At 34.0% G+C, this 26856-nt stretch overlaps 2 protein-coding genes and 1 long non-coding RNA gene across 11 annotated transcripts; 1 reads left to right on the forward strand and 2 right to left on the reverse strand.

Moving 5' to 3' along the window:
- Positions 1-1357: 1357 nt before the first annotated feature.
- LOC129885743 (endo-1,4-beta-xylanase 5-like) lies at positions 1358-4474 on the reverse strand. 3 transcript variants are annotated; one of them, XM_055960149.1, is made up of 9 exons: positions 4380-4473; positions 4128-4213; positions 3843-3892; positions 3536-3752; positions 3263-3432; positions 3051-3149; positions 2538-2946; positions 2046-2422; positions 1358-1949 (listed from the first exon to the last, which is right to left on the reverse strand). In XM_055960149.1, the coding sequence occupies exons 1-9, from the start codon at positions 4424-4426 to the stop codon at positions 1605-1607; spliced, it is 1800 nt and encodes a 599-aa protein (XP_055816124.1). In that variant the 5' UTR covers positions 4427-4473; the 3' UTR covers positions 1358-1604. The 3 variants fall into 3 exon arrangements, with proteins under 3 accessions (XP_055816124.1, XP_055816126.1, XP_055816125.1); XM_055960150.1 differs by having other exon boundaries at positions 1359-1949; positions 4432-4474; XM_055960151.1 differs by lacking the exons at positions 3536-3752; positions 3843-3892.
- A 2956-nt stretch (positions 4475-7430) lies between these two features.
- LOC129885746 (uncharacterized) lies at positions 7431-15742 on the forward strand. 6 transcript variants are annotated; one of them, XR_008766117.1, is made up of 9 exons: positions 7431-7623; positions 7893-10341; positions 10811-10935; positions 12418-12675; positions 13034-13182; positions 13440-13703; positions 14054-14203; positions 14566-14717; positions 15172-15742. It is a non-coding gene; the product is annotated as an uncharacterized LOC129885746 (long non-coding RNA). The 6 variants fall into 6 exon arrangements; XR_008766118.1 differs by having other exon boundaries at positions 7433-7623; positions 7893-8244; positions 10098-10935; XR_008766114.1 differs by having other exon boundaries at positions 7893-10935.
- A 267-nt stretch (positions 15743-16009) lies between these two features.
- LOC129885745 (2-carboxy-1,4-naphthoquinone phytyltransferase, chloroplastic) lies at positions 16010-25268 on the reverse strand. Of its 2 annotated transcripts, none has more exons than XM_055960153.1 (12): positions 24918-25268; positions 21805-22060; positions 20571-20674; positions 19635-19706; positions 18923-19061; positions 17766-17872; positions 17602-17692; positions 17457-17495; positions 17262-17372; positions 16921-16986; positions 16595-16743; positions 16010-16475 (listed from the first exon to the last, which is right to left on the reverse strand). In XM_055960153.1, the coding sequence occupies exons 1-11, from the start codon at positions 24995-24997 to the stop codon at positions 16612-16614; spliced, it is 1197 nt and encodes a 398-aa protein (XP_055816128.1). In that variant the 5' UTR covers positions 24998-25268; the 3' UTR covers positions 16010-16475; positions 16595-16611. The 2 variants fall into 2 exon arrangements, with proteins under 2 accessions (XP_055816128.1, XP_055816127.1); XM_055960152.1 differs by having other exon boundaries at positions 21805-22075.
- Positions 25269-26856: the final 1588 nt, after the last annotated feature.

Below are 26856 nucleotides of genomic sequence, written 5' to 3' on the forward strand. Positions count from 1 at the left end.
TTCTTAAATCCATCTTTCTTGACCTTAGTAATAAGTTTAATGCTATAACCATGGAGGACTTTTATAATTTTTAAGAAAGAGAGAATAAACATGACAATTGGAAGAGAAAAAGCCTAAGATATTAACACCAATATTAGAATTTAAATTTATAATTTTCGTGATAGGCTCTAATTAACATCTAGATTCTTCATTTGCTAGACATACCTTTTGTTGAATGGGTCTATGAGATTACTAGCTAGTAGGTACTTTGTATGTATCACTCAACAAAAAAAGTTGGTAAAGTGGGTATATTTTGTAGGTATAAGAATTTGACCAAAGCATTCTAATCAATGCACGATGGATATAGTAAAGTGCATTTTTTTATTTAAAAAATATTTTAAAAAAAATTGGGGGCAAGGGAAAGGAAATGGTCGAGTGCATCAGTTGTGGTTTTAATAAAATAAAAGGAACAATTTCAAATATATACAATAAATTAATTAGTTTATAATAAATATAGTCATGTTTTATTCAAGAAAAAATAGTCAAAATCATAGAAAAAATACAGTGACTATACAATATAGCTTGTCAAAACTCATAGAAAGTATACATTGATTATACATACACTGAATATACATTATGATATACTCAAAAACTGAATATAGCTTGACTATACATAAAATATGTTGGGGGGAGTAAGCACTACAACTAAAATTTGATATGATGAAAATAATGAAAATAAATTGGACACGAGAATTTTACGTGGAAACCTCTCAAACAGATAGAGGGGAAAAACCACGGGGTATAAGAATTTTACTATTCAAATATGGGAGTACACTGCTCTCAAATACAAGGAGAAAACAACAATTAACACTTCTCTCTTGTAAAAGGAACAAATCACTAAAGAGGACATTCAAGACTACAATATTTATCTTGGTGTATAACTCTCTTTGTATTCTTACTCTTTCTTTCTGGGATGATCTAAATGAGGGCAAGAGACCAACTATTTATAGGAGAAAGAAAACGCTTATACGCGTTTTCAAAACGTGTAAAGACAGAAGGTTGCTGGCAACAAATTTGTCAAAAAAAAAAGTTGCTGCCAACTTTGCCTTTTAAGGCTGCTAGCAGCCTTTTTTGACTTTTGCATTCTGGACTGACAGTCCTTTTTGATTTTTGCAAAATATACACTGACTATACATGGTGAATGACCATTTTTTGATAAATACTTTTGTTGAATGATCATGTGGCGTAATTATCCAAAATAAAATTCCATGAAATTCCTACCTAAACCTGGGTTTTAGAAATAGCAGTACTTTGATAAATAAAAAAATTAAAATGAAAAAAATGCGCAATTTCTTAGAAATTACGGCGTTTTTCTTACCTTTAGCGGCGCTTCAGTATACAAAATTAAGAGAATTACTAGTTTAAAAAAAAAAGGTGCATATATCTTATAAGAAGGACACACAAATTTTCTTCTCAATACTTACACGTGATAGATAAAATGATATATCTAATATCATAAGAACATCAACATAAGCACGTATAGCATTCGCGCTACTTATTTTCTTAACAATTAAAATTGATTTTTCTTCTCAATTCACTTCTTCAGTGGCATGTGAAAGATGTATTCATAGACTAATCGAAACATCGAGTGTTTCAGACTTGTCATCATAGACCTGCACTTCCTTTGTGACGTTGGCTCCAGTATTAGGATTGTAAACTGTGACATCATAGTCTCCATGGAAAACCTTAACCTCAAAAGATCCTTCTTTATCAGTAACACCCGTTAAGTTTGTTGTCTTCCATTCAGCAAATAACTTGTCAACCACATCCCCTGATGGCGAATTTTCCAATTTGTAATTTAACAGACACATCTCATTGCATCTATCTGGCTTCCATCCTATCCATATCATCATCCCTTTCACAGCTGGATGCGCAAACGCTTCCCTCATAATTTCTTCCAAATAGTAAGCCTGTACGAGTTTACGTAATGATAGTCAGTAAATGAAACTTAAACTTGGGGTAAAGAGCAAACACGACAAGTAAAATAGGACATGATAGGAGTATACCTGGTTGGAACAGGGCTTAACATTTAGCTCGGTGAGCCAAATGGGCATTTTAGTTTCTCCTAACACATCGAAAACTGCACGTACATATGGTATATTAGGATGACTATCAAAATGCCCTTGAAGTCCAATTCCAATCACCAATTCCTCATTTCCTGGAAATGCCTTAATTTCCTGAAGCTTTTGAACATATTTGGAGGGTATAGAAACCATATCACCAGGGTGCTCTAAAGTGTTGAACTCATTCAAGAACATAGTGGCTCTGCTGTCTAGTGAGCTTGCAATCTTGTAAAAGATAGCGGAAGCATTTTTGCCAAGTCTTTCCTCAAATAGTGGGTGATGTAAATTTTCATTTACAACATCCCAAGCAACCAATTTACCTGTAGAGGCAAATAGAGCTTATCAGTTATGGTTCAACTGAACTCAATATTTTTAAAATTACAACTTTAATAGTTGAACCTATCAAGTTTAAATTTTGGATTAGACTTTGTTTACCTGCATATCTTGACATAACACTACCCATTCGTCGTATAGATTCGCTTAAAAACTGTCTTGGTGGTAATTTTTTTAACCAACGTTGGATATTATCTGCTCCCCATAGGATGTTATGTCCTCTGACATCAATCCCATGGTCTTCAAAGAATTTGAGCATTGCATCTGGGGTACTATAATTTTCGTGGCCTTTCAATCCTTCGACATAGTACCATTTCATCTCATTGTCAAAAACTGCTGTTGTGAACCTGGACACGAACCACTTTTGATACGATTCTGACATTAAAATGGACGATGGTGTCGCGCAGCCAATTACAAATTGAAGTTTCCTCTGTTGAATCTTGATTTTTGCTCCTCCAATTTTATTGCCATCCTTATTTGACACATTTACTCTTAATGTTCTCTTCCGAACCTATCAAAATATATAACATAGAAAGATTAATTTAAGAGGGGGTAAAAGAAAAGAATGAAATTTTCGTTTGGAACAAATTAAATAGTACTTAGGTTAGAAACAACCTTCTCTGTATTTTTCAACCGATTTTCCTGCCATTCATGTTTGGTAAATTCTTTCAGAGAAACGCTATCCACCATTAACTCGGACTTGGTGTTATTGCTCTGCGAGATTAAATAAGGCAGATTACTTGTTATAACATATTAAAATATGTTGCACTGACAGTTAAAAATGAGAATTACTCTTATAATCGTCTCGCTCGGGTGCGATATAATACCTGAAAATGTAGTACTGAAGGTGCATTGTGATCAACAGTGAGTCCACCTTTGATCATAGACCAACAACCAGATTTAGCTATTACTGAACCCACAGTAGTAACAGTTTTTTCGTCTGTGTCATAAATCATGGCAACCACAATATCTGATCCTTCACTTAATTGAACCCAAGCTGCAAAATATAATTTTTAATTAACTTAATGAAATCCAGGTTCTTCAAAATCAATTATAGGAATGTGAAATTTTCTTTTATGTCTATATTGTTATTTTTTAACCTGAAAACGCGTAATATAGGCCTTCCTTCAAGTGAAAAGATTGTGAGACGCTATAAGGCGTGGTTCTATTATAAGCCACTAGAAATTTGTTTCCACCAGATTCCCTTGTTTCTATTTTTACATGACCATCTACTTTCCATGCTTCTATGCCTTTGTCAAAACAAGGATTTGCAATTAAGCCTCCTCCATATTGAGGATCCAATGGTTGCTTGAGGCACTGAAATTAACATATGTGAGAAGAGTTTTTAACTTCTATATGCTAATACCGTAAAAGATATATAAAATGTTATCAAGTTTATATAGGCACCTCTATTGTTGCTGAATAGTCGTAAGGTGTAGTGCCATGAACCAAATATCCTAGAGAAGTGAAATTGTTGTTAATTACTTCAAATAAGATACGGAAAGTACCTGCAAGTAATTAATTGCCAATTCGACCCAAGGACATGAAATTAAACGTCTTGATTTTATATGTCATGAGATCAGGTTAAATTATTTAAAATACTCGTAGGACCAACTGATTTTAAAACTTTTTCATCTTCACATACATGTCTATTTCACCGAGCTGCACCTTCTACAGAGGTAATGTACTGACCTGCCAAAAACAAGGAGCAATAGAGAATGAATCCATTGTTTCCAAGTGTAGCCATGTAACAGCTTCTTCCTTGTCGCATGTTGATTCTGAAAGACAAAAGAATAACATAAGAATAGATGTAAGCAAGCCTTAAGAATAATCTTGTTATTAAGATAATTGAGATGTGATTTATAATCCTCAAAGAAAGAAAACAGAGTATTAATAATGACTCTTGCAAAATGTGTAATGCCAAAAGAAGTAATTTTATAGTACAATTTATTGCAATCAAGATGTATGAAAGCTATGATCATCCGGTTCATCTTACAGAAATCAAATGTTAATGAACTTCCAATTTTCGGCACGAACGGTATATAAAGACAAATATGTGAAATAATTAGGAGTTGTTGGTTCATGAACTTCCATTTTTTGGCATAATTGATAGAGACAAACTATGATCACATGATTTATGTAAATATTATAATGCAGTGAAAAATAATGTGAAAGTTATTAGGCAATATTGATACCACATGTCATGTTACTCATATAGTTAAAATCCAACCTATAAACTCTTTTCCTAAGAACCATCTATCTCAAGACCCCTTATTATGTTAGGTAAATGTTAATGCTTTTTACTTTCAAGAAGTTGTTCCGGTTGAATCGTGAAAAAGTATGTATGCTAGTTTGTGACGATAAAGATAATGACTGTTTTAGGTCAAAGGACAATCAGACTGTAAACCTCTATTGATTTAGTAACGGCACATGATTGATTTCTCAAATGATCACTCAATTAATAATAATTATCTCAGAAAATCATCCTTTCTCTCGATTTCAATGTTTTTAACAAAGAAAGTGACTTTATGAGATAATAACTATTAGTTAAGTGATCGTTTGAGAAATCAACTCCCATGACACAACACAAAGAAGAGGAGTTGTTTTAACAAATAAGGCTCAAGTAGAACGAAAGAAACTGGAAGAAATCTTCACAAGAAAAAAAAGAGAAACAACAAAAACTGTTTAAACAAATAAGGCTCAAGTGACTTACTGGTTTTAGTCAAAGGAGTTGCTTTCGTTTCTTCCAATTCTCCTTGCCTTATTCTCTTTTTATAATATATGAAACACTTCATAATATATAATGTTTGTCACACCGTGTACATTTAAAATATTTCCATAATATGAATATAACATAGTGGAACTTTAAAAGCTAGGTGAATAAGAAAATTCCTCATCTGATCGAGCAATTTCGAAATACATGAATATTAGGAGAACGAAGAATTAAATTACTGCTATAATTTAAGCGTGAAAAAAAAAAGTAAAAGTGAGATATTATTCGGGACAAATCCATAGCCAAATTTAGCATCTTAGATGTGGATTTAATTGAGATGGTTGAACCACAAAAAATTAGAACAGATGTACAAAATGCCATTAATAGTTACCAGCTAGGTAAAAGCTTGTTCATTCTGTCTAAATTAAAAAAAAGAATGACTATATTTTTGCATTTTACGATGACTAAAGTATCTAATTTTCTTACATTCATTAAAAGAACTACGTATTTATATTCATTTAAAGAACTACATATTTATATTTTACATAAAAAGCTGCAAATATCATGGATCAAGAATTATTATATCAATTATATAAAAAAGTTAAGTCGATGGCCTATTTTAGTTTTATTCTTCAAACTTTTATTTATACAATTTTGTAGTATTTACGATGGATATATTTTATTTATTTTTTAAAAAATGATACATTATTTAATTATAAATCAACCGCTACATGTCAATCTTAAAACGTACCATAATACAAATCTATAAAACTTGTGAATTCAAAAGTGTAAGATTTGGGTCAATACAAAATTATAAAATTCGTGTTTCAATTGTGTAAAACATATAATAAAACTCTTCACAAAATTATGTGAAATTGAACAAAAATGTTATTAGTTTAGTCTAAAAAGTCTGTGTTGTCAATAGTTTGATTCAAAACTGCCTCTAATATTATTTAATGAGTCAAAAATGCTCTTTTTCCAAATTTTTTTTAAATTTAAACACATTCTTTTCCTAATGATGATTTTTTAATTAGAAAATGTTTATCTTACTTCAATTCGAAATAAGATTAAGAAACAAAAATATTTTTATTTTATTAGAAATTTTTATCATTGTCTAAATAAAAATTAATGATGGAGTTAATATAATCTTATGTATATGACATATATTATAGATTAAAAATGCACATGAAGTTATTCTATTTTAATTTTTAAAATGAGATCAAGAAGGAAAAAAAAGATTATTTTCTACTTATTTATTAACTAAAGTGATACTAAAAGAAAAAACGATAATTGAATTCTTTAATAGTAATATTTTTCTTAGGAATAGAGTATGTTTAAAAATAATAATAAAAAACTAACATATTTGTTAGGGAAAAAGCATTTTTACCATTAAGTAATAATAAATGCGTATTTTTACTAAACTATTAGCAATAGAGATATTTTTGAACCAAACGAATAATGACAAAAGTATTTTTGAATAAAATTATTAACTGAGTGTATTTTTATTCAATTGGGCATTTTTGATCTTTTTTATATAAATAACATTTTATTCTTAGGGCCATTTAGGTCAATTGAACTCTTGAACAGACCTAATGTTAGTACTATGGACCACGCGTCTACAATCCATGGGCCAGAAATCCATAACCCAGGTCCTTTCTGCTACATTTTACTTATATGAATAATTAAGCTAGATGACTATTTGGTCATTTTAATTACTAAAAAATGGTCATTTCGTATATATTTATGTATATATAGATGTATAAAGTATAATATAATATATATTTGATGTATAATTCATGTATAAATAATTTATATTGTATAGTTAATTTATATTTTTTATGATTTTTGGCAAGCTATATTGTATAGTCACTGTATATTTTCTATGATTTTGGCGATTTACTATGTAAATAAAATATGATTATTTTTGTTGTAAACTAATTAGTTTATTGTATATATTTGAAATTATAACTTTATTTTATAGGGAAAATTACGCGGATTAACAAACATTACTACTATAATTATGCGATAACAATATAGTTTCAATTAATTACACGAATTGACTATAGTTTAATGAAATTTGTATATACAAATTTGGGGCTCATATACAAATCTATTTGGAAGCTCAATTTGTATAATGCAGCAAGATATACAAATATTAATGACCATAGTAAATATAAATATAATTAGAAAAAATAATTAAAAAAATTATACCCATAAAAAATTATTAAGCTTAATATGTTTGTTTGAGAAATTTCCCTATTTTATATGGGCTGCAAAGTAACCCAACAAGGCAGCAACAACTGAGAAACACAAAGAGTCCATGACCCGGGCATTTTCCCAAATCAACTATCAAAACCCTAGAAGACAGCTGCCCGTGGGTCGCGACACTCGCCATTTATATCCATCCGGGTTGGGGTACATTCCTCGGACCCATTCTTCCTTCAGTTTCAGCAGTGGCTTCCATAACGAATCTAGGTATTGCAATTTTAGGAGTGAATAAATTTTGTATGTGAATCAAGAATGTGGAAATGTCTACATAGATTTCAATTTTGGAAATAATTTTATACGTTGTATATAGACAGGCAGAAAACATTCCGAAACAGCAGACTTAGTTGCTGCTTTTCTTCAAGAAACTATCATTTTCTTTATTTTGTTTCGTCCCAATTTTGCATTACTGAACTTTTAACTTTTTGTCTAAATGAAGCGTATGGAGTTATTATTTAACTGACTATATTGATTCATAGGGTGTGGAGCTGAAAAAGGAAATGGAGACAATGGGGTTTGTAGTTTCAAAGAAGAGTAAAGGGACATGGAGATATTCGTTCACAGTTGCTAATGACCTTAAGCAATAAATAGATTTGTCTTGTATTAAAGAAAATGTTGTGGTCTTAGCAATTGGTTAGGAAAACAAATTCTAATGGTTCAAATTCTACAGGTGATTCAACATTTTCAAGTGTCCATTTGAACAATTAGAATTAGTTTTCGGATCACTTGCAAAGGCCACAGGATTCACTTTAATGCAAGATGAATCCTTGTGTTGGTTTAGGACGACAATGCTTCTTGCATCTGATGGCATGCAATTTCAGAGAAGATGAGGTGGTTCTAAGTAGTATTTTCCATTTATTCGCTATGAGTCCTCAAATATTCAAGGTGTTATCTATCCTGAGTGGTGGTAGTGGTTTGCAAGGTTTGAAGCATGTTATTGCATTGTCAAATGTAAAGGATCATATTGGTCTTTCATTTTGGTACATAAATGCCTCTTCAATTGCTATATGTGTTTGTTTGTGTGTGTGTACATACGTAATGTATATATGTATGTGTGAGTGTCTTTTTATGTTTAAAATATTATATATCTTTATAATGGGAAATGTAAGCCGTCTGCAACTGAAGATACGAGGAGTGAAAAGTGAATGTAGATTATTTCAGCAGATAAGATTACATTGTTATCTTCTGACTGATACTCTTTTACCTCTTGTTTCATGTCATTTCTTGTCTCTCTCTGTTTTTGATTTGATAACCATTATTCTCTTTTCATGGCATTTATTCAATAAATTGGTAATTGTTGTTTCTTGATATACTGTAATAGCTGATTAGATGCTCATTTGGCCTTTTCTCAGGCTCTTGTTCTGGTGAACAAATAAGAATCGCTAAATACACTAGTGTGTTTTTGATAAAGGAAATAGACTAGTGTTAAGCTACAAGGAGATTACACAGGCAAATATGGACTCCTTAGTTTCCTGTTTGAGCAATATGCAAAATTGGAGGTTAATAGAGGTCAAAAGAAGTTATCTGATTCAGCTCTGTCCAGAAAATTCTAGAGAATATATAGTCAGGGGTCGCTTGGTTGGCCACATAAAAAAGTATCATCGCACACAAAATTCTGCATGTCTAATATACTATGTTTGGTTTGCAACATAAAACTCTGTATTGCTCATTTAATTTCCGGTGTAAAACTATGCATAACAAATACTCCCTCCGTCCAATTTAAGTGTCTTAGTTTGACTGAGCACAGAGTTTAAGAAACAAAGGGGAATTTTTGAATCTTGTGGTCTTAAATTAAAGATGTGTGTAGTCTTTTAAATTTTTTGGGCTTAAACTTGCCATGTAGAATGTTGAAATTGGAAAACTTACTAAATATAGAAAGGCTGGGACAGATCAAGAAGGAAAGTGAAAGCATGTTTTGATTAACTTATTTTAAGTGTTTTAAGCACTTTTGTAGTGTTTGGGTAAGATAAAGAAGTGCTTTTAAGCACTTGTTTTTAAGCCTAAAACTATAAATTCATCCAAACAGTCTCTAAGACACTTAAAAATTGGAATGGAGGGAGTACTTCTTTTGTTGTGGTACTAAACAATGTATTGCTAATACCAACATAATTTATGTGTGATTCAGTGTATTATCTTATACGGGATAGGATATGGAACAAAAATAGTAATTAGCGATACTTGGATAAGAGTTCTAGAAGCATAAATATTGCTTTTAAAGTACACAATTATTCAGCTCATAGCAATCCCTATGTTTATATTCATTGTATAACATGCCTTTATCATGATCCCTGCATGAACTAGTCTGCAAACCAAATGGCCCTTCAAGGTATGAATTGTGTGTGCCTATTTCCTATACAAAGACCTTGAGGACATGCAACAAGTGGGCAGTAAGGCTGGCGTGTCTCTTGGTCAGATGTCTCTCCAACTCTTTTCAACCAAGTATTATAATATCATGTTAGGAATAACTCTTTTCTTGAGAATTGCTATGTATGCCAAATATACCTGTCAATTTTTTTGATCACAGCAGCGGTAGATCACATGTCATAAAAAAAGATATGCCAGTAATGGGAAATACCTTACTTATTCCTAAAGATAATTTCTTCAAAAAGATTGTGGTCTGATTTTGTTATGGTCTTTATCTATCTCTATCACAAACCAAGTGCAATGACTGCCTACTCTTTTAGGAGATATCGGCATATCGCATTGTCAACCCGGTTGTACTCTTTGGTTGTTCTGTCCTGTCTGATCCAATTGATGGTGATTTTTGACCCCTCAGTGGTCGTATTATTTGCATTAGGGTGTAAAAAGTACCCTACAACAACAACATACCCAGTGAAGTCCCACAAGTGGGGTTGGGGAGGGTAGAGTGTACGCAGACTTTACCACTACCTCATGGAGATAGAGAGGCTATTTCTGAGGTGTAAAAAGGTACCCTATTGATCTATTTTCTTGTGAATTTGTATTTCTGATGTTTGGCCACTTTTACGATAATGGTAGCTGGTAGGTTCCATTCATTACTATTGTAATCCTCAATGACTAGCGACTTAGCTTGTGCAGTTACATTCATTAAGCACTTGTATGAGAGAGAAATTAATTCAACCACAATCAATATAGGATGCTGCTATAATCTGTCAATCTTAAACAAGGATTGGGAGAATCGCCTTTCTAGAGATCACACATTTTATATTGTGATTTTGGTATCAAAAGTAGTAAAAGAAAGATGTAGATTTTGAATGTAGAAATGGTAGTTTATTAATTGAGCAATGTATATGCAGTTATAAAGAAGGGAGGTATGATAGAATTTGCATGCGATTTCTTCCCACATCGTCTCAAAAGCAAAAAATAATTCTCTTGTTAATCTATTTAGCGGTCTCTAATTATGAACTTCAATACATAGCTATTGGCGGGCCCGCCTAAGTGCGGGCCCTTGATGGCTCACATGACCTTGTAGGAAGGTCCTTCCAATGAGTTGCAGTATGCTGCAAATCTTGTCCGTGCATGTGCTGGCACATAGGGATCCAGGTAATGTAACTCTTCCCTCAAGCCCTTTCGTTTTGTCCTTTTTCTGGTTTTTCTTTTCTCTGATTTTTGTGATTATTGTTCATCTTTAACTTCATATCCTTGGTATTTACCTATAAGTTGCCGTTATTTTTTCCCCGTTTCTCTATTTTTCTTTGTTTTTGTTGAAATACATTTGGAAAGAAAGAGAAACTAAATTAAGTATAAGCTCTTAACACATATGAAGTTTCTCGTTCTTCTTTCACATTTACCAGTTTCAAAAAAAGCTTCTCGTTCTTCTTTTCCCTTCTTGTGCATCCATCTTAAAAGTCTTCATTCTTTTATCTTTCTAGTCTGGCTTCTATCCTAAACCTCGGTTAAAAGATTCATCTGAACAAGAACAGAAAAGGCATGCACTGACTAATTGAGGGGTTTTGTTGACCCAAATATTGGAAATTTTCAATCTTTCGCTCTCAATCTGTGTTTCTCCTGAATGATTTGGATAGTCGGCGAATTTTGGATGGTATATGGATTTGTTTCTTTGCTGATTTGAAATGATTAGATTCTTGTTACTTGTTCTGAGAATCTTACATACGATCTCAAAGTGAATCACATGACGGGTATTCTAAAATTTTCTTGTGGGATGTTTAATCATAGTTGACATTTTTAAATACAATAGATAGCAAAAGGCGCATGCTTTATACTGCTGACATCAGTGTGTCTGGTTTATTATTTGCCAATTTTCCTATCTTTTCCTGTTATAAAAAATTAAACTAGCTTTACCTCATATTAATAGCATCTAGCATTTTAATCCTTCAAAGATGAACTAGTTCAGGCTGATTGGCTGAAATCTAGCTTGGTTAATTCTAATACCAAAAGAAACTCGTCTCCTGGATATGAGCAGTGATTTTTCATAAGTTTTCTGATTTATCATGTCTGCTAACCTTAAATGTCTGATAACCTAAATGTGGAAAATGATTGTTAATTTGCCACATTTGTCCTTAGTTTCCTTGAGCATTCTCATCCTGTCATTCAGCCCAGAATGATATGAAAATTGTTGCAGCAGCCTCTTCACAAAACTCTGTAGCACACCCCTTGATGACAATGCATGATAATGTGTGACGATGTAAAGTTATTTTATGTGGGGTTGTTAACATGTCTCGGATTTGAAATAAAATTGTCTTTAATTTTATTAATGAACTCTATATACAACAAGTTTGGAGACAATGGTCAAGAGTACAGTGGGACCACACATTTAAATTGAAATAGAATTGTCTTCTGTGTCAGTTACCATTATCAAAAAAAATAAATTATCTTCTGTATCATGCATTCAAAGGTTAGAACTTGGAAGCAGAAATTTGGCTAAGTGAAAACTGTAGCCAATTCTTTTTAATTTATTGCCATACTATTGTTTGGGATTTCACAACATTTCTGGGAGGAGTATATGGCATTTCATAATATTCTTTTTAATTTATAACCCTATATCTCTTCTTCCTTCTCCCCCAGGTCTAGCTGTGTAACTTTCTTCATTGTGTCTGGCATCATCCACTGTATTCCGAACCAATTTCGCACTCTCACCATAGCTGTGTTGCCACTTTTGCAATGTAACAGGAAGTAGTCCACACTATCAACTGTGCATTTTGCTCATGAAGCACCAGGCGACAGCTGACATATGTGATCCTTTGCGTTCTCATGTTCTCGGCTGTCAACATTGGACCCGAGTTACAGACCAAGCTAATAAACACCCCTTTCTTGGTGCCTAAGGTATTTAAACCAATAAATGTGGGACCACACATTCAAATCAAATTATAATTTTCTGTATCATGCATTTTCAAAGGTTGGAAGTTGGAAGTTGGAAGAAGAAGTTTGGCCTAGTAAAAACCGTATGAAGCAAATTCTTTTAATTTATGGCCATTTAATTGTTTGGGATCTCATAGCATTTTTGAGAGAAGTATATGACATTTCATAACATTTCTTTTGTAATATATAGCCCTACATCTCTTCTTCCTTCTCCCTAGGCCTAGTTGTGTATCTTTCTTCATTGTGCCTGGCATCGTCCACTGTATTCCAAATAATTCAGCACTCTCACCATAGTTATGTTGACACTTCTGCAATTTAACAGGAAGTAGTCCGCATTCTCAACAGTGCATCTGCACATGAAGCACTAGGTGACAGCTGACGTATGTGATTCTTCACGTTCTCATGTTCTCGGCTAGCAGCACGGGCCCATCTGCAACGCAACCTAATTAACTCACCCTCTCGGTGCTCAAGGTATCTAAACCATTCAATGTGGGATCACACATCCAAATCAAAATAGAATGGTCTTCTGTATCATGCATTCAACGGTCGGAACTTGGAAGCAGAAGTTTGGCTAAGTGAAAATGAAAACTGTAGCAAACTCTTTTTAATTTATAGCCATACTATTGTTCGGGATTGCATAACATTTTTGGACGGAGTTTATGACATTTCAATATTTCATTTTAATTCCTTTTAATTTATAGCCTACATCTATTTTTCCTTCTCACCAGGCCTAGTTGTGTAACATTCTTCATTGTGCCTGGCATCATACACAGCATTCTGAACCAATTCAGCACTCTCATCACAGTTGTGTTGCAACTTTGCAATGTACAGGAATTAGCCCACATTTTCAACTGTATATTTGCACATGAAACACCAGGTGACAGCTGACATATGTGATCTTTTGGCGTTCTCATGTTCTCATGTTCTCGGCTGTTAGCACTGGACCCGAGCTGCAGACCAAGCTAATAAACACACCTTTCTTGGTGCCCAAGGTATTTTAAACCAATAAATGTGGGATCACACATTCAAATCAAAATAGACTTTTCTGTATCATGCATTTTCAAAGGTTGGAATTTGGAAGAAGTTTGGCCAAGTAAAAACCGTATGAAGCAAATTCTTTTTATTTTACAGCCATTTAATTGTTTGGGATCTCATAACATTTTTGGGAGAAGTGTATGACATTTCATAACATTTCTTTTTTAATTTATAGCCCTACATCTCTTCTTCCTTCTCCCTAGGCCTAGCTGTGTAACTTTCTTCATTGTGCCTGGCATTGTCCACTGTATTCCAAACAATTCAGCACTCTCACCATAGTTATGTCGACACTTTTGCAATATAACAGGAAGTAGTCCGCATTCTCAACTGTGCATTTGCACATGAAGCACTAGGTGACAGCTGGCATATGTGATTTTTCACGTTCTCATGTTCTCGGCTGTCAGCACTGGCCCACCTGCAACGCAACCTGATTAACACACCCTTCTCGGTGCTCAAGGTATCTAAACCATTGAATGCGGGATCACACATCCAAATCAAAATAGAATTGTCTTCTGTATCATGCATTCAAAGGTTGGAACTTGGAAGCAGAAGTTTGGCTAAGTGAATGAAAACTGTAGCAAACTCTTTTTAATTTATAGCCATGCTATTGTTCGGGATTGCATAACATTTTGGACGAAATATATGACATTTCATTATTTCATTTTAATTCCTCTTAATTGATAGCCTACATCTCTGTTTTTCCTTTTCCCCCAGGTCTAGTTGTGTAACATTCTTCATTGTGCCTGGCTTCATCCACTGTATTCCGAACCAATTCAGCACTCTCACCATAGCTGTGTTGCCACTTTTGCAATGTAACAGGAAGTAGTCCACACTATCAACTGTGCATTTGCACATGAAGCACCAGGCGACAGCTGACATCTGTGATCCTTTGCTTTCTCATGTTCTCGGCTGTTAGCATTGGACCCGAGTTACAGACCAAGCTAATAAACACACCTTTCTTGGTGCCCAAGGTATTTAAACCAATAAATGTGGGACCACACATTCAAATCAAAATAGAATTTTCTGTATCATGCATTTTCAAAGGTTGGAAGTTGGAAGCTGAAGTTTGGCCAAGTAAAAACCGTATGAGCAAATTCTTTTTTATTTTTATTTTTATAGCCATGCAATTGTTTGGAATCTCATAACATTTTTGGAAGTAGTACATGACATTTTATAACATTTCTTTTTAATTTACTATCTCAAAAAAATAATGCATTTCTTTTTAATTTATAGCCTTACTTCTCTTCTTCCTTCATTTATAGGCCCACTTTGTGGGATTTTACTAGGTATGTTGTTGTAGCCCTACATGTCTTCTTCCTTTTCCCTAGGCCTAGCTGTGAAACTTTCTTCATTGTGCCTGACATCGTCCACTGTATTCCGAACCAATTCAGCACTCTCAATATAGCTGTGTTGCCACTTTTGCAGTGTAACAGGAAGTAGTCTACATTCTCAACTGTGCATTTGCACATGAAGCTCCAAGTGGCAATTGACATATGTGATCCTTGGGCGTTCTCATTTTCTCGGCTGTAAACACTGGACACGAGCTGCTACCCAAGCTGATAATTACACCTTTCTTGGTGCTCAGTTGGATCATATAACTCGTGGCATAAATGAGCGGACTTATTCCTGGAGCCTGGTCAGTAATACTGGATGTCCCTGATACCATCAGCCACATAAAACCTTGATCAGTACCCAGTATTAGGCTGGATGGGCAATTATCCAGGCTGCGGTGCAAACTTTCTGGAAGCAAGATTCCAATGGATGGACTTACTGATAGTCCAGCAGTTCGAGAAGCTATATAAATTAAGATGACAGATATACTTTGGATCAGATTTTTTTCGTATTTGGATATTGCAGTAAGAATTAAATTGGAGTAATGGCTCGTTATGCGTGCATACTCTATGGTTCTTTTTCTGGTGTGGCATATCTGTTGAAGTTATCTTATGATAAAGTCCAATTTGATTGAAAACCTGGGATTGGCGGAGTCTCCTATCAATGATTTCTCAAGGCCCGTTTTGGAGTCAGAAAGTCCAATGAACTTTAGATTTTGATTTTACAAATAAACAACTATGCCCCTTTTCCGAGCAAGTTGGATTAGCTATATGAATCTTCTCCAACCATTTTAATTTTAACTCCTCTCGGTCTATATTACAAAAAAATTAATTTCGATTTAATCAGCCAATGTAACAACTTCAATCTATAGAAAAATCTATCAAGACCTGAAACCTAGAAGTTTTGTATATTTTCTATTGACATAAATCTCTAATATCAATTTTACTAGTAGAAATTTAGCAAAATCAGTCACCACTAGGCAAACAGGATGTTACGTCTAACTGTATGGGTGAAGACATACGACAAAACATGGAGGCATAATTATTAATTAGCCAATTCTCAATAAATACATTAGGAAACACTGATTTCTTGGTACATTAGGAAACACTGATTTCTTGGTACATTACATTCGTGCATTTGCGATTCATGTGACGGTATTGATACTCTTGAAAGGTCTTCTCAGTGATCAAGTCTAATACCCTCAGAAAAATGGAAATTTATTGAATTAAGAACACAGTGAAAGCTATTACCAAAGAGCTTTGCATCTTCTTTCCATTTCCTTCTGTAGAAAGTTCATCTTGTAATTTGCATTCAAAAGAGCCCAAGTTTTTGTAGAAATTTGCTCCTTGATGCTTTAAGGGCTCTCAGCGACAATGTGTATTCGTGCCAGGTAGTTCCTGAGATCAGATGCAGCCACTAAATCAGGAAAAAGTCGTTCTCACATAAATGCTAGACTCATACTTCACTCTGATAGATAGGTAAGTATATTCTTGAAGATAACCATAAAAGGCCTCACCTGATGAATTCTATGATTCAGAATATTGGTTTTGGAACAGGATATCTAGCAACCATTTTAGCTGCTACCAAGCCAGCAGCCAAAGCCACTCCAAATAGAGCATGAAGTCTCACACAGTAATACTTTGCCATAAAAATCTTTGCTTTGTCCTATAAAATTGAAGTTTAAAATCAGAGTCAGAAGGAACATTGATTGCCCAAAAAGAGAACAAAGTAGATATAAGTCAGAGGAGGATATACATTTGCACTTTCTATTTCTCATACATTACCCCCACCAATGACCAAGATGATATTTTTGTGGAAGAACAAAGAAAAATCTTCACTCACCTTATGGTTCTTCTCCACATAGCTAACTACGAGTTTTCCCACTGGTATTGTTAAAGCACAAAGAATCTGGAAGAAAATGATACTGGATTAGATAGTGGTACATAATCTAAGTATTAAGAATTTGAAGGTTACAAAGATAACATTAAAATTGCCAACACAAAATCGATAACAGGTCTCTCACAACTGATTAGTAGACTTCTTTGGTGAATATAGGGTTCAGGAAATTGTTTCTGGATAAAACCAAATGAACAAAGCTTCCCAGTATATCGCAGATAAACAGAAAATGAAATTTCTCATTAGTAATTATTGTAACCAAACTAAGAAACCAGATATAGACTTACAATGCATGTAAATGGAAGTATTTGAGTGAAACCGAGAAGAAGCATCCCTGAATAGAGTGTTGCCACACCCACTTTCACAACTCTGGAACCAGCTTGAGTACCAAGTCTAACCTGAACTCAGAGGCAAAAATACAAGTGACCACTAGTTCTTCCATTTATACTTGAAATTTTGCTGTCTGATCTAGGTGTACTTACTAGCGGAGAAAATTTTCCCACAGCCTTATCCCCTTCCACCTGAAGTTTGCATCAGATGAATGAGTTGCAAGGACTGGTAAATACCAATGGTTAACAAATTCCTTCCCACAAGGTGGAGTCAGGGAAGGTAAGGAGACCTTATTACCTGGTGGAAATGACTACAGAACAGGATAAGTGATGTTGTGAAACCAACAAGTGCTGATGCTGAAAGAATTGTAAATGTGATTGGGAGCTCACTGAAATGCACATTAGACTAGATTCAGTTAGGCGTAAATACCTTCATTATATGGGTATTAATAACAAACAAACCTGGTGCTACTTTGAAGCAAGTAAAAGGCGGTCGTAGCAAAAGGACCAAATGCGGCAAAGCACAAGGGTTCCCCCAGACCTTGGTAACTTAACCGGAATGGCGGGCACTACAAGACAATATAGTAGAAGCAACAGAATCCAGTTATTTACATAATGATTCACACGGTATAACTGAGAGGAAAGAGACAATTAACAATTGATATTACTCATAAAGCTCCTGTATGGCATAGATAGAGATAGAGAGATTCAATTAGCACAGAAGTCCATTGATTTTATTTTGAAACCATGAAAATAAGATCTTTGCAGTTTAGCATGGAGAACATAGACAAGACAGGTGCTGGAACAGAAACTGCTGTAATTCCTTTTCTCTTTTTAAAAGAAACCTAGTTGGTATTGAGAAAGCTCCATCAATGAAACTTTGAACAGATACAGCTGAGAGAGAGAGTAAAGTAGGAGCAGGGAAGAGAGAAATTGAAGTCCAAGAAGTCGCAATTGAAGAAGATCAAAATAATTTCATTAAGACTGACTACAATCAATATATATTCTTGAGTCGAGGGTCTATCGAAAATAGCCTCTCTACCCCATAAAGGTAGGGGTAACGTCTGCGCACACCCCACCCTCCCTAGACCCTCCACTTGTGGGATGACATTGGGTATTGTTGTTGTTTGTACAATCAATATATAGGCGATTCCACTAGCTAATTAACCACTAACCGACTGAGTGAACTTAACTAAGTTCAATAACTGTCAGGTACATTATTCTACAGCTCTATCTTGGCACACTGCTAACAGCCTGTCACCTACATTCTCTTCTTCCATATCTCATTATAGTTGGATTCATCATAATCTGACTACAACTCCTTTATCCTGATTGAGAGTTGGGATTGCCGCTTAATTGGTTGATTGATTTCACTAGGATTTAGAGTTTTTGTGAGGTGAAAATTCAATTTCCAAGGGTTGTAGCAATTAACAGGGTTATAAGAAAGAACCATTTGTCAAGAAGTCCAATTTTCTTCTTCATAAAAAAGAGGATCTTTGCCACTTCGATCAGGATGTTGAATTTTCTGTACTAACCAGAATAACAGAAGTTGCTTGATGGAGCAATATCAGCAAGATCAGAAATATAGAAGATGCCAGCGGACTAAAATTTTGAATTACCTGGTATATGTAACCACAAGTGATTGCAGAGGCTAATAGTAATATAGCACATAGATTTGCAGCCTCCACAGATGTATAAGTAAGTCCCAAGAAACCAAGGGCAAGTAACAAGTATGCAGCAATGAATGTTCCTGTGCGGCTTACACCAAAATTATAAAGCAAAAAGAGTCAACCTTAAGACTGTAATTCCAAACAAATAAATAGAAGGCCATAGCATGACCACATTTAAAGGCAACCTTATATGGGAAAATCACAGTAACTTCGTATTCACAAACTGAAACATGGAAGCAGTCTGAGAAAGATTGACTTTGGTTGATACATGTTTTTTTTAAAGAAAGGTACATTTTTAGTTGATACATACTTCTAGTCAGCAAAAGAACAGACTCTAGGACATACTTGAGACAGGTTATAAACTTATCTAGTAAAATGGTTTATTGTCTTTGCAGTCAGACCTACTAATCTAGTAACTATGATACCAGTTAGACAAGTAGTGGTCTGACCGAAGGTTAGTCAATATATAGGATCCTGTTGCCTTCATGCATTCAATGACAATGATTTCAAGGATAAGAGCTCAGTCTACACATCCATGTACTTATTTTTAGAAAATTAAAATACATCATTCTATTCAATTAGAGTAAGATAAAAAAAAAGAGAAAAAGGAAACAAACTAAAGAAGTAATGCAATTGTCATGGTAACGGTAGACTTTTTTACCTGCCAACAATGTTCACAACTGACTCTTTTTTGTCCTTATCAGCTCCTGTGTCAAAATCATAAACGTCGTTGCTGCCCATATTACAGAGATATTGATATAGAGTGCAAGATGTTTAACAAGGGCATCATAGTCCTTAACTGTAACATAACCATAAAAAATAAAGCCACATGCATTATTATGAAATACATTCTTTTTAAAATAAGTCAGAATTATGCCCATTATAGTACACCAAGACAGTGTCAAGAGTGTAACCTAGTGGTCAATGAAATGGATTGAGAACCATGAGGTCTCATATTTAAATCCAAAGCAAACAAAAACATTAGGTGATTTCTTCCCATCTGTCACATAGTACTTGTGCTGGTCGGAGATAGCAGGTATCCCGTGGAATCAGTCGAGGTGCGTGCATGCTAGTACGTACACCACAACTATAAAAAAAAAGTGATCTGTTGCTCAACCACTGTCATCTATCAAGTTAGCCAACTATCTTCAACGAAACAAATTCAATACTCCTTAAATCTCTCTCATATGTTTAAAAACAATCTCAAAATATACAATTCTTGCCAACGCAACGCGAAGATACACTTAAGGGTAGAAGAGAAAAGAAAACGTAATGAAACTAAATGAAAAGAAAAGGTAAGAGAAGCAGAGGACTAGAGAAGAAGAAAAAAGATTTCAAGAACTAACCCCTCTATGCTAAATGTCTACCCATATCCTTTCTTCGTTGAGTGTTGCAAAACATGAACCTAAAAGGACTTCATGATCTCTCTTGTAAACATGCTAATTGAAGACGATTTGATTGTCTCTAATTGTCAATAAATCAAGTGCTTCTTGAGCAAGACGACATTGACTAGATGGTGAATTTGCATCAAAGTATTTTCACCTTGACATCAAGATCAAGTAGTAAATAGAATTTCTGATGAAAGTAAAACCCACACCTTAAGTTAAGCCAAGTGATGATAAAAACTGAAGATGCCAACAGCATAAAATAACGCCTAGCAGAAAAGAGGCCTGTCTGCAAATAAGCAGCTGCACTTCCCACCTATTCATGAGCAGCAAAAGAACAGTGAGAGTTTAGAAGAACGATATTGCAAAAGTTGTTCATGATAAGCACAGACATTTTTACTATAATTACTCATCAAAACAACAATACAAAAGGTATCAATTTGGAAGATCTAATGCCTTCTTTTAATCGATTAAGTGAATACCACACCAAGACGAGCTCCAAAAAAATAAGAACAATATGGATTTGTTGTTCAACTGAACCCACAATCAAACTTCTATGATATCAATATAAAAAGGGAATCCTCTCTTTACACTAACGATAAATAAAATAGAAGTTAACTTTTAACAAGCCTAACATCTCTCTCACTTTTATGGAACAATCTTCTAATTCTTTCCTTCCAAATAAAGCCAGAAAGCACCTACCAATGACATCCTCCAAGTTGTCCTCTTTTTCTTGCCAATCTTTTAAGCAAAATGACCATCCTCTTACAATGGAATACATAATTTTTCCGCCTATCTAGTATCATCATCACTCTCACGCATTAAGGTTTACCTGCTCCTGATTATAATTCAGGCCATTCAGTTTATTATTTCATTTTTTTTGATCAGGTAAACAAAAAATAGGACAATATTTCATTATACTGTTTACAATATTCATCTGTGCAATTCTTATGAAGATGCGGTTATAGGCCTAACAACTCATTTAGTTTATTCAGTATGGAGATTCCTCCTCATATCAATCTGTGATAAAACTTCTCAAATATTACAAAAATCCACCACCTTTTTCTTGCTAGGAAATTTAAGCCTATGTTGCCCGGAATCTTCAAAATGTTGATGGGTGCATGTCGGATCCTCCAAGATTAGTGCATTTTCAGAAGATCCTACATGGGCACAGCACCATTTTTGGAGATTCCAAGTAACATATATTTAAGCCAACATCTTTGACAAGTAGCCACAGGTAGCATTTGTGTAGTTTGGTTTCACAAGACTAGCACTCTTAATGATTTCTTGCTGAATCTCAATAAACATAAGAAACTAGTTAGGTTTTACCTTCACATTAAGCCATTCACATAGGTTTACATCCAAAATTCAAACAACATATCTGATTGAAAATATTAAAACTCAAAAGAAGCAGCCTCTAACACCGTTGATAGCTTCAAAACTTACAGTTAGAGGAACGAGGGCAACAGAATATATTGGTAATTTGATTGCCCTCCATATCAAAGTAGCTTGTGAGATATTTTCTTCGTTTTCCTCAGAGGTAGTATCGTGTTGCTGCACTCTGCACATGAATAAACCTCTTGGGCTTGAATGCCGTTGCTTGACTTCTATCCATCTTAAGTTAATACCACTGCCAGATCTTCCAGTGCATTGGAAGCAGCAGATTGATCTTTGTGTAATGTATGATGGCAGTGAACAAGTCCTAAAGAAAAAATTCCTGTCAAGCCGCTTAATGTCAAGGTCAGAAAAATTTCAATTGCTAATCAGGGATTGAACTTAAATTGTTTTCCATACATTGTGCTAACTATTCAAAAATCAAGCCCAAAGATGATCAACATCTTTGGGAGGTTCAGCAATCAAATGACAACCAAACATTTCTAGCATTCACATATTCAACTATCTAAACAGCTGAATATTTAATAAGCTATAGAAGGAAAGGAAAGGAAATGAAAGGAAGCGTTCATTCTTTCCATTACTAAGAACAGCACAACCTAAAGGTCTCAAATAATTCATTTTTAGAAAAAATGAGTTCCCTATTGAGAATTTGAGAGGCTGTATTTGACTAATAAGATAACAACATTTCGTAATGGCTTGCTTCACGGAGGTTTACAGTCATTAGGTAGCATTACCCTAAAATGCAACACATTAACGCATTGAATGAATAAAACATAATGTATAGAAGCTACACATAAGAAAATATATCTACAGAACAGATTCATTTCATGAATTTTGATATTTCCTAAGGTTACATGCCTTGCATTCATACGTAGTATGTGGAGAGACAAGATTGCATTTATGTTTAAACATATCCACAAATGTATTCATTTCAAGCATTTTGACAAGTCCTATGATTGAGTAGCCAAAGACAGTATTCCTCCATTTATGCATATGCAAAAATATTGATCTCATACTAGTCTAAAAGATATTCGCTGTTTCAGCCACACCTATGTTAATAAATAATTCCCGATAAAAATTCTTTGCTGGTGTACCAAACAGGGTGTGGAGTCCCCACTCTATTAATGTTTTAAGCATGCTCATTACAGGTAAACAAGCAGCATCTCCAACTCTAGAATTAATTATTTATAGAAGCTTTCGTTTTCGTGCTTATCTTAATTATTGGTTTAGTTTATGCATGGAGAAAGGGGGCATTGGAATGGTCTTAGCTCCTGAATATTCAAACAATAAAAAGAAAAACAGAAAAAATAAGAATGAGACAGTTATGAATTCCATTCAGTTTCCTTTACTTGATCGAACAGCCCAAAATTCAGTTATTTCAACTACATTAAATGATCTTTCAAATTGATCAAGACTCTCTAGTTTATGGCCGCTTCTCTATGGTACCAGTTGTTGCTTCATTGAATTTGCTTCACTAATAGACTCACTCTTCGACTTTGATTGTTATGGACTCGTAACAAGATCGAGTCCTAGACAAGCGGATCTAATTTTAACAGCCGGAACAATAACAATGAAAATGGCCCCCCTCTTTAGTGAGATTATATAAGCAAATGTCTGAACCAAAATATGTTATTGCTATGGGAGCCTGTACAATTACAGGCGGGATGTTCAGTGCCGATTCTTATAGAACTGTTCGGGGAGTCGATAAGCTAATTCCTGTAGATGTATATTTGTCAGGTTGTCCACCTAAATCGGAAGCGGTTATAGATGCTATAATAAAACTTCGTAAGAAAATATCTAGAGAACTCTATAAAGATCAAATTAGGTCTCAACGAGCGAATTTGTGTTTTACTACCAACCACATGTTTCATGTTCGACGCAGTATTCAAATAAAAGAGTTCTTTATCAACCACTATCTACTTCAGAGATCCCCACAGAAATCTTTTTCAAATACAAAAATTCAGTATCTTCCGCCGAATTAGTGAATTAGACAGGATTCCTTTGTCCAAAATAAGAAGTGGTGGGTCAATTTTCATAAATTTAATCATAAATGTGAAATACTTATACAAATAAAAATGCGGTGCAGGGTCATTTGTCTGATTGGCTAGTCAAGCATGGGCTAATTCATAGATCTTTGGGCTTTGATTACCAAGGAATAGAGGTTTTACAAATAAAGCCCGAGGATTGGCATTCCATTGCTGTCATTTTTTATGTATATGGGTACAACTATCTACACTCAAAATGTGCCTATGATGTAGCGCCTGGCGGGCTGTTACGAGAATAGAGGATGGTGTGGATCAACCAGAAGGGCTAGTGTGTATCATCTTATGAGAATAGGGGATGGTGTGGATCAACCAAAAGAGGTATGCATAAAAGTATTTGCCTCCAGGAGGAATCCTAGAATTCCGTCTGTTTTCTGGGTTTGGAAAAGCGTGGGTTTTCAAGAACGAGAATCATATGATATGTTGGGAATCTCTTATGATAATCATCCACGCTTGAAATGTATCTTAATGCCTGAAAGTTGGATAGGATGACCCTTACTTAAGGATTATATTGCCCCCAATTTTTATGTAGAAAATGACAATTATATATAGAGTCAAGCCCTTCTTGACTCAAACCCAAACCCAAGGGCATGGACTGGTGGTCAATAAAGTGAATTCAGAACAATGAGGCCTCACGTAGAAAGGCAATGGTAAACATATTAGGTGATTTCTTCCCATTTTTCCAAATCTTGGTGGACAGTGTTATAGCAAGTCGGCCCAAACACCACGATTATTAAAAAAAATCACTAACGTATAATGCATCACATAAATCTTTCAAATGAATCAGACAAGATACACCTTCTCTATGCATTAATCCTAAATAAAAAACTCATTCCAATCTCACTTTTTCCTACTCCGTCCCTTTCAATTTGTTAGTCTTACTTTCTATTTGTAATCCGTTTAAAAAGAATGTCTTTTTCTTTTTGGCAACTCCTTAAACATCCACATAACTTTTTTATCACATATCTTTAATTTTAAGACAGCAAAAAAACCGAAGGAGTATAAGAAAAAAATAAAACTAAGCCCAAAATCACATATTTTCAGTCAAAAACTTTATCTTGGAGAGATTAGTCAGTAATACTCACAACACTAAAGTAAAGTAAACAAGGGCAATAAACTTGCCTGGTAGAAGTAGGCGCATGGCTACACTTATTGAGGACAGAAGCAAGAATTGGACCATTGAAAGTGGCTGAAAATGCCATCAGTAACTCTCAATAGCAGTTAAAGTATCAGCGGAAGTTGGGATTTTGAAACATCAACACCGAAATTGGGAATGTAGAGACACACCCAAGAACCCAGAAACAAAAAAAAAAACAAGAACCAAAATACAAGCGTATCAAAGTGGAGAACACATAAAAAGTAACAAAGTTAATCCGTGTCAAGAATCAAGAATCAAGAAAAGCAGCAGTTTTTACTCTCTTCTGTTATGTGTTCAAAGAGAGTGCAAAAGATAAGCCTTTACCCAAATCAGTTGATGAAGTGAAAGGTCGATAAGAAAAGGACATCTAACTGAACTGTGAATATGGGAAAATTGACAAAAATGGTCCCTTATGTTCCTGGGTAAGTTCAAAATAATCCATTAAGTATGCATTGAATAGTCATAGTGATCCTGTGAAACAACCCCTGCAGTGAAATAGGCACGGGGAAAGAGCAATAGACCTGGCAAGGGTCTCAAGATTTGATTATTTTTGTATGATTTCTCTTGCACTATCCTAATCAATGGATTTTTAAGATAATTTTTTTTATTGATTAGACTATAACTGATCTAGGCAAATCCATAAACTCCATTAGATTATTCCTTCTGACTAAGCATATGAACAATGAATAACGCTCAGTTTCCTTCATACTTGTCCTTTAAATTTGCCAAAAAATAATATTTTTAGTCTTCACTAAATATTTATGGAGATCTATCTATTCAATTTGACGAGAACTACGAAAAACAAGAAATTAGCGAGTTTAATATTTTTATTTTTTTAATTTCAAGAGTCTATACAACTTTTTGAGGTCTAATTTATGCTTTTTTTTTAAAAAAAAACTTTTTTAGTGTTTAGTATAATTTTTTGTGTTGCATATTTTAGAATTTGATATAATTGTCGTGATGTTTATGATCAATTTTTTTTCATTGTTTCTGTCAAATCTAACCAATATAAATTGTTTAATATTTGATGGATACTAAAAATGGTAACTTTAACAAAATCAAAGGACTAAAATTGTTTAATGCATACTTAAATGACTATATTGAACCTACTATAAACATAATGTATCATTTTTTAATAATTTTGTAGGGAAAAAGGGTCACACTCAAATTTCAATTTCATCTCATTAAGAAAATCGTTTAGATGAATTTAACAATTTCAGCAAAAATATAAGGTAACTTTTTTTAATCTGTCTAATTATTGATAGTGATAAGTGCGTATATGGACCGGGTTGATTCGGATTTTTTATAAATCAAATTAAATTATTTGTGTCGGGTTATTAAATCTATAAATCAAACCAAACCAATAAAAATTGGGTTTTTCGATATTAATTTTTCTCGGGTTTTTGGATTTTTTTGGGTTTCTCGGATTTTTCATAGTATCTAATAAAAAACACAGAGAAGTGCTTCTTAAAAAGTGCTCTAGTACAAAATATCAACATATAAGATGGAGACAGAACACTGTTTGAGGTTTTAACTTTATAATATAACTTTATAAGATGAGTTTTTTTGTATACTATTTAGATGGGCTTCTCAAGTCCAAATCTAAATGTAAGAAAGAAAACTAAAATTATGAAAAAATTTTAAAAAATATTTATAAATTACATTTTAATAAATATTTTTATGTATAACATAATTTAAAAGTAGTAAATCTATAATCGGGTCGGTTTGGGTTCGGTTTGACTTTTTTTAGTTAAAACCAAACCAACCCTATAATGGTCGATTTTTTTTTTCAAACACCAAACCAAGTCAAACCAAACCATTAGTCGGTTTTTTTTTTCCGATTTGGTTCGATTTGTCAGTTTGGTGCGGTTTATCGATTTGCCCTGTACAACTCTAATAGGGGCCATGTAGGGGTTCATCTCA

This window comes from Solanum dulcamara, chromosome 4 (genome assembly GCF_947179165.1).
Source record: "Solanum dulcamara chromosome 4, daSolDulc1.2, whole genome shotgun sequence".
Taxonomy (NCBI): domain Eukaryota; kingdom Viridiplantae; phylum Streptophyta; class Magnoliopsida; order Solanales; family Solanaceae; genus Solanum; species Solanum dulcamara.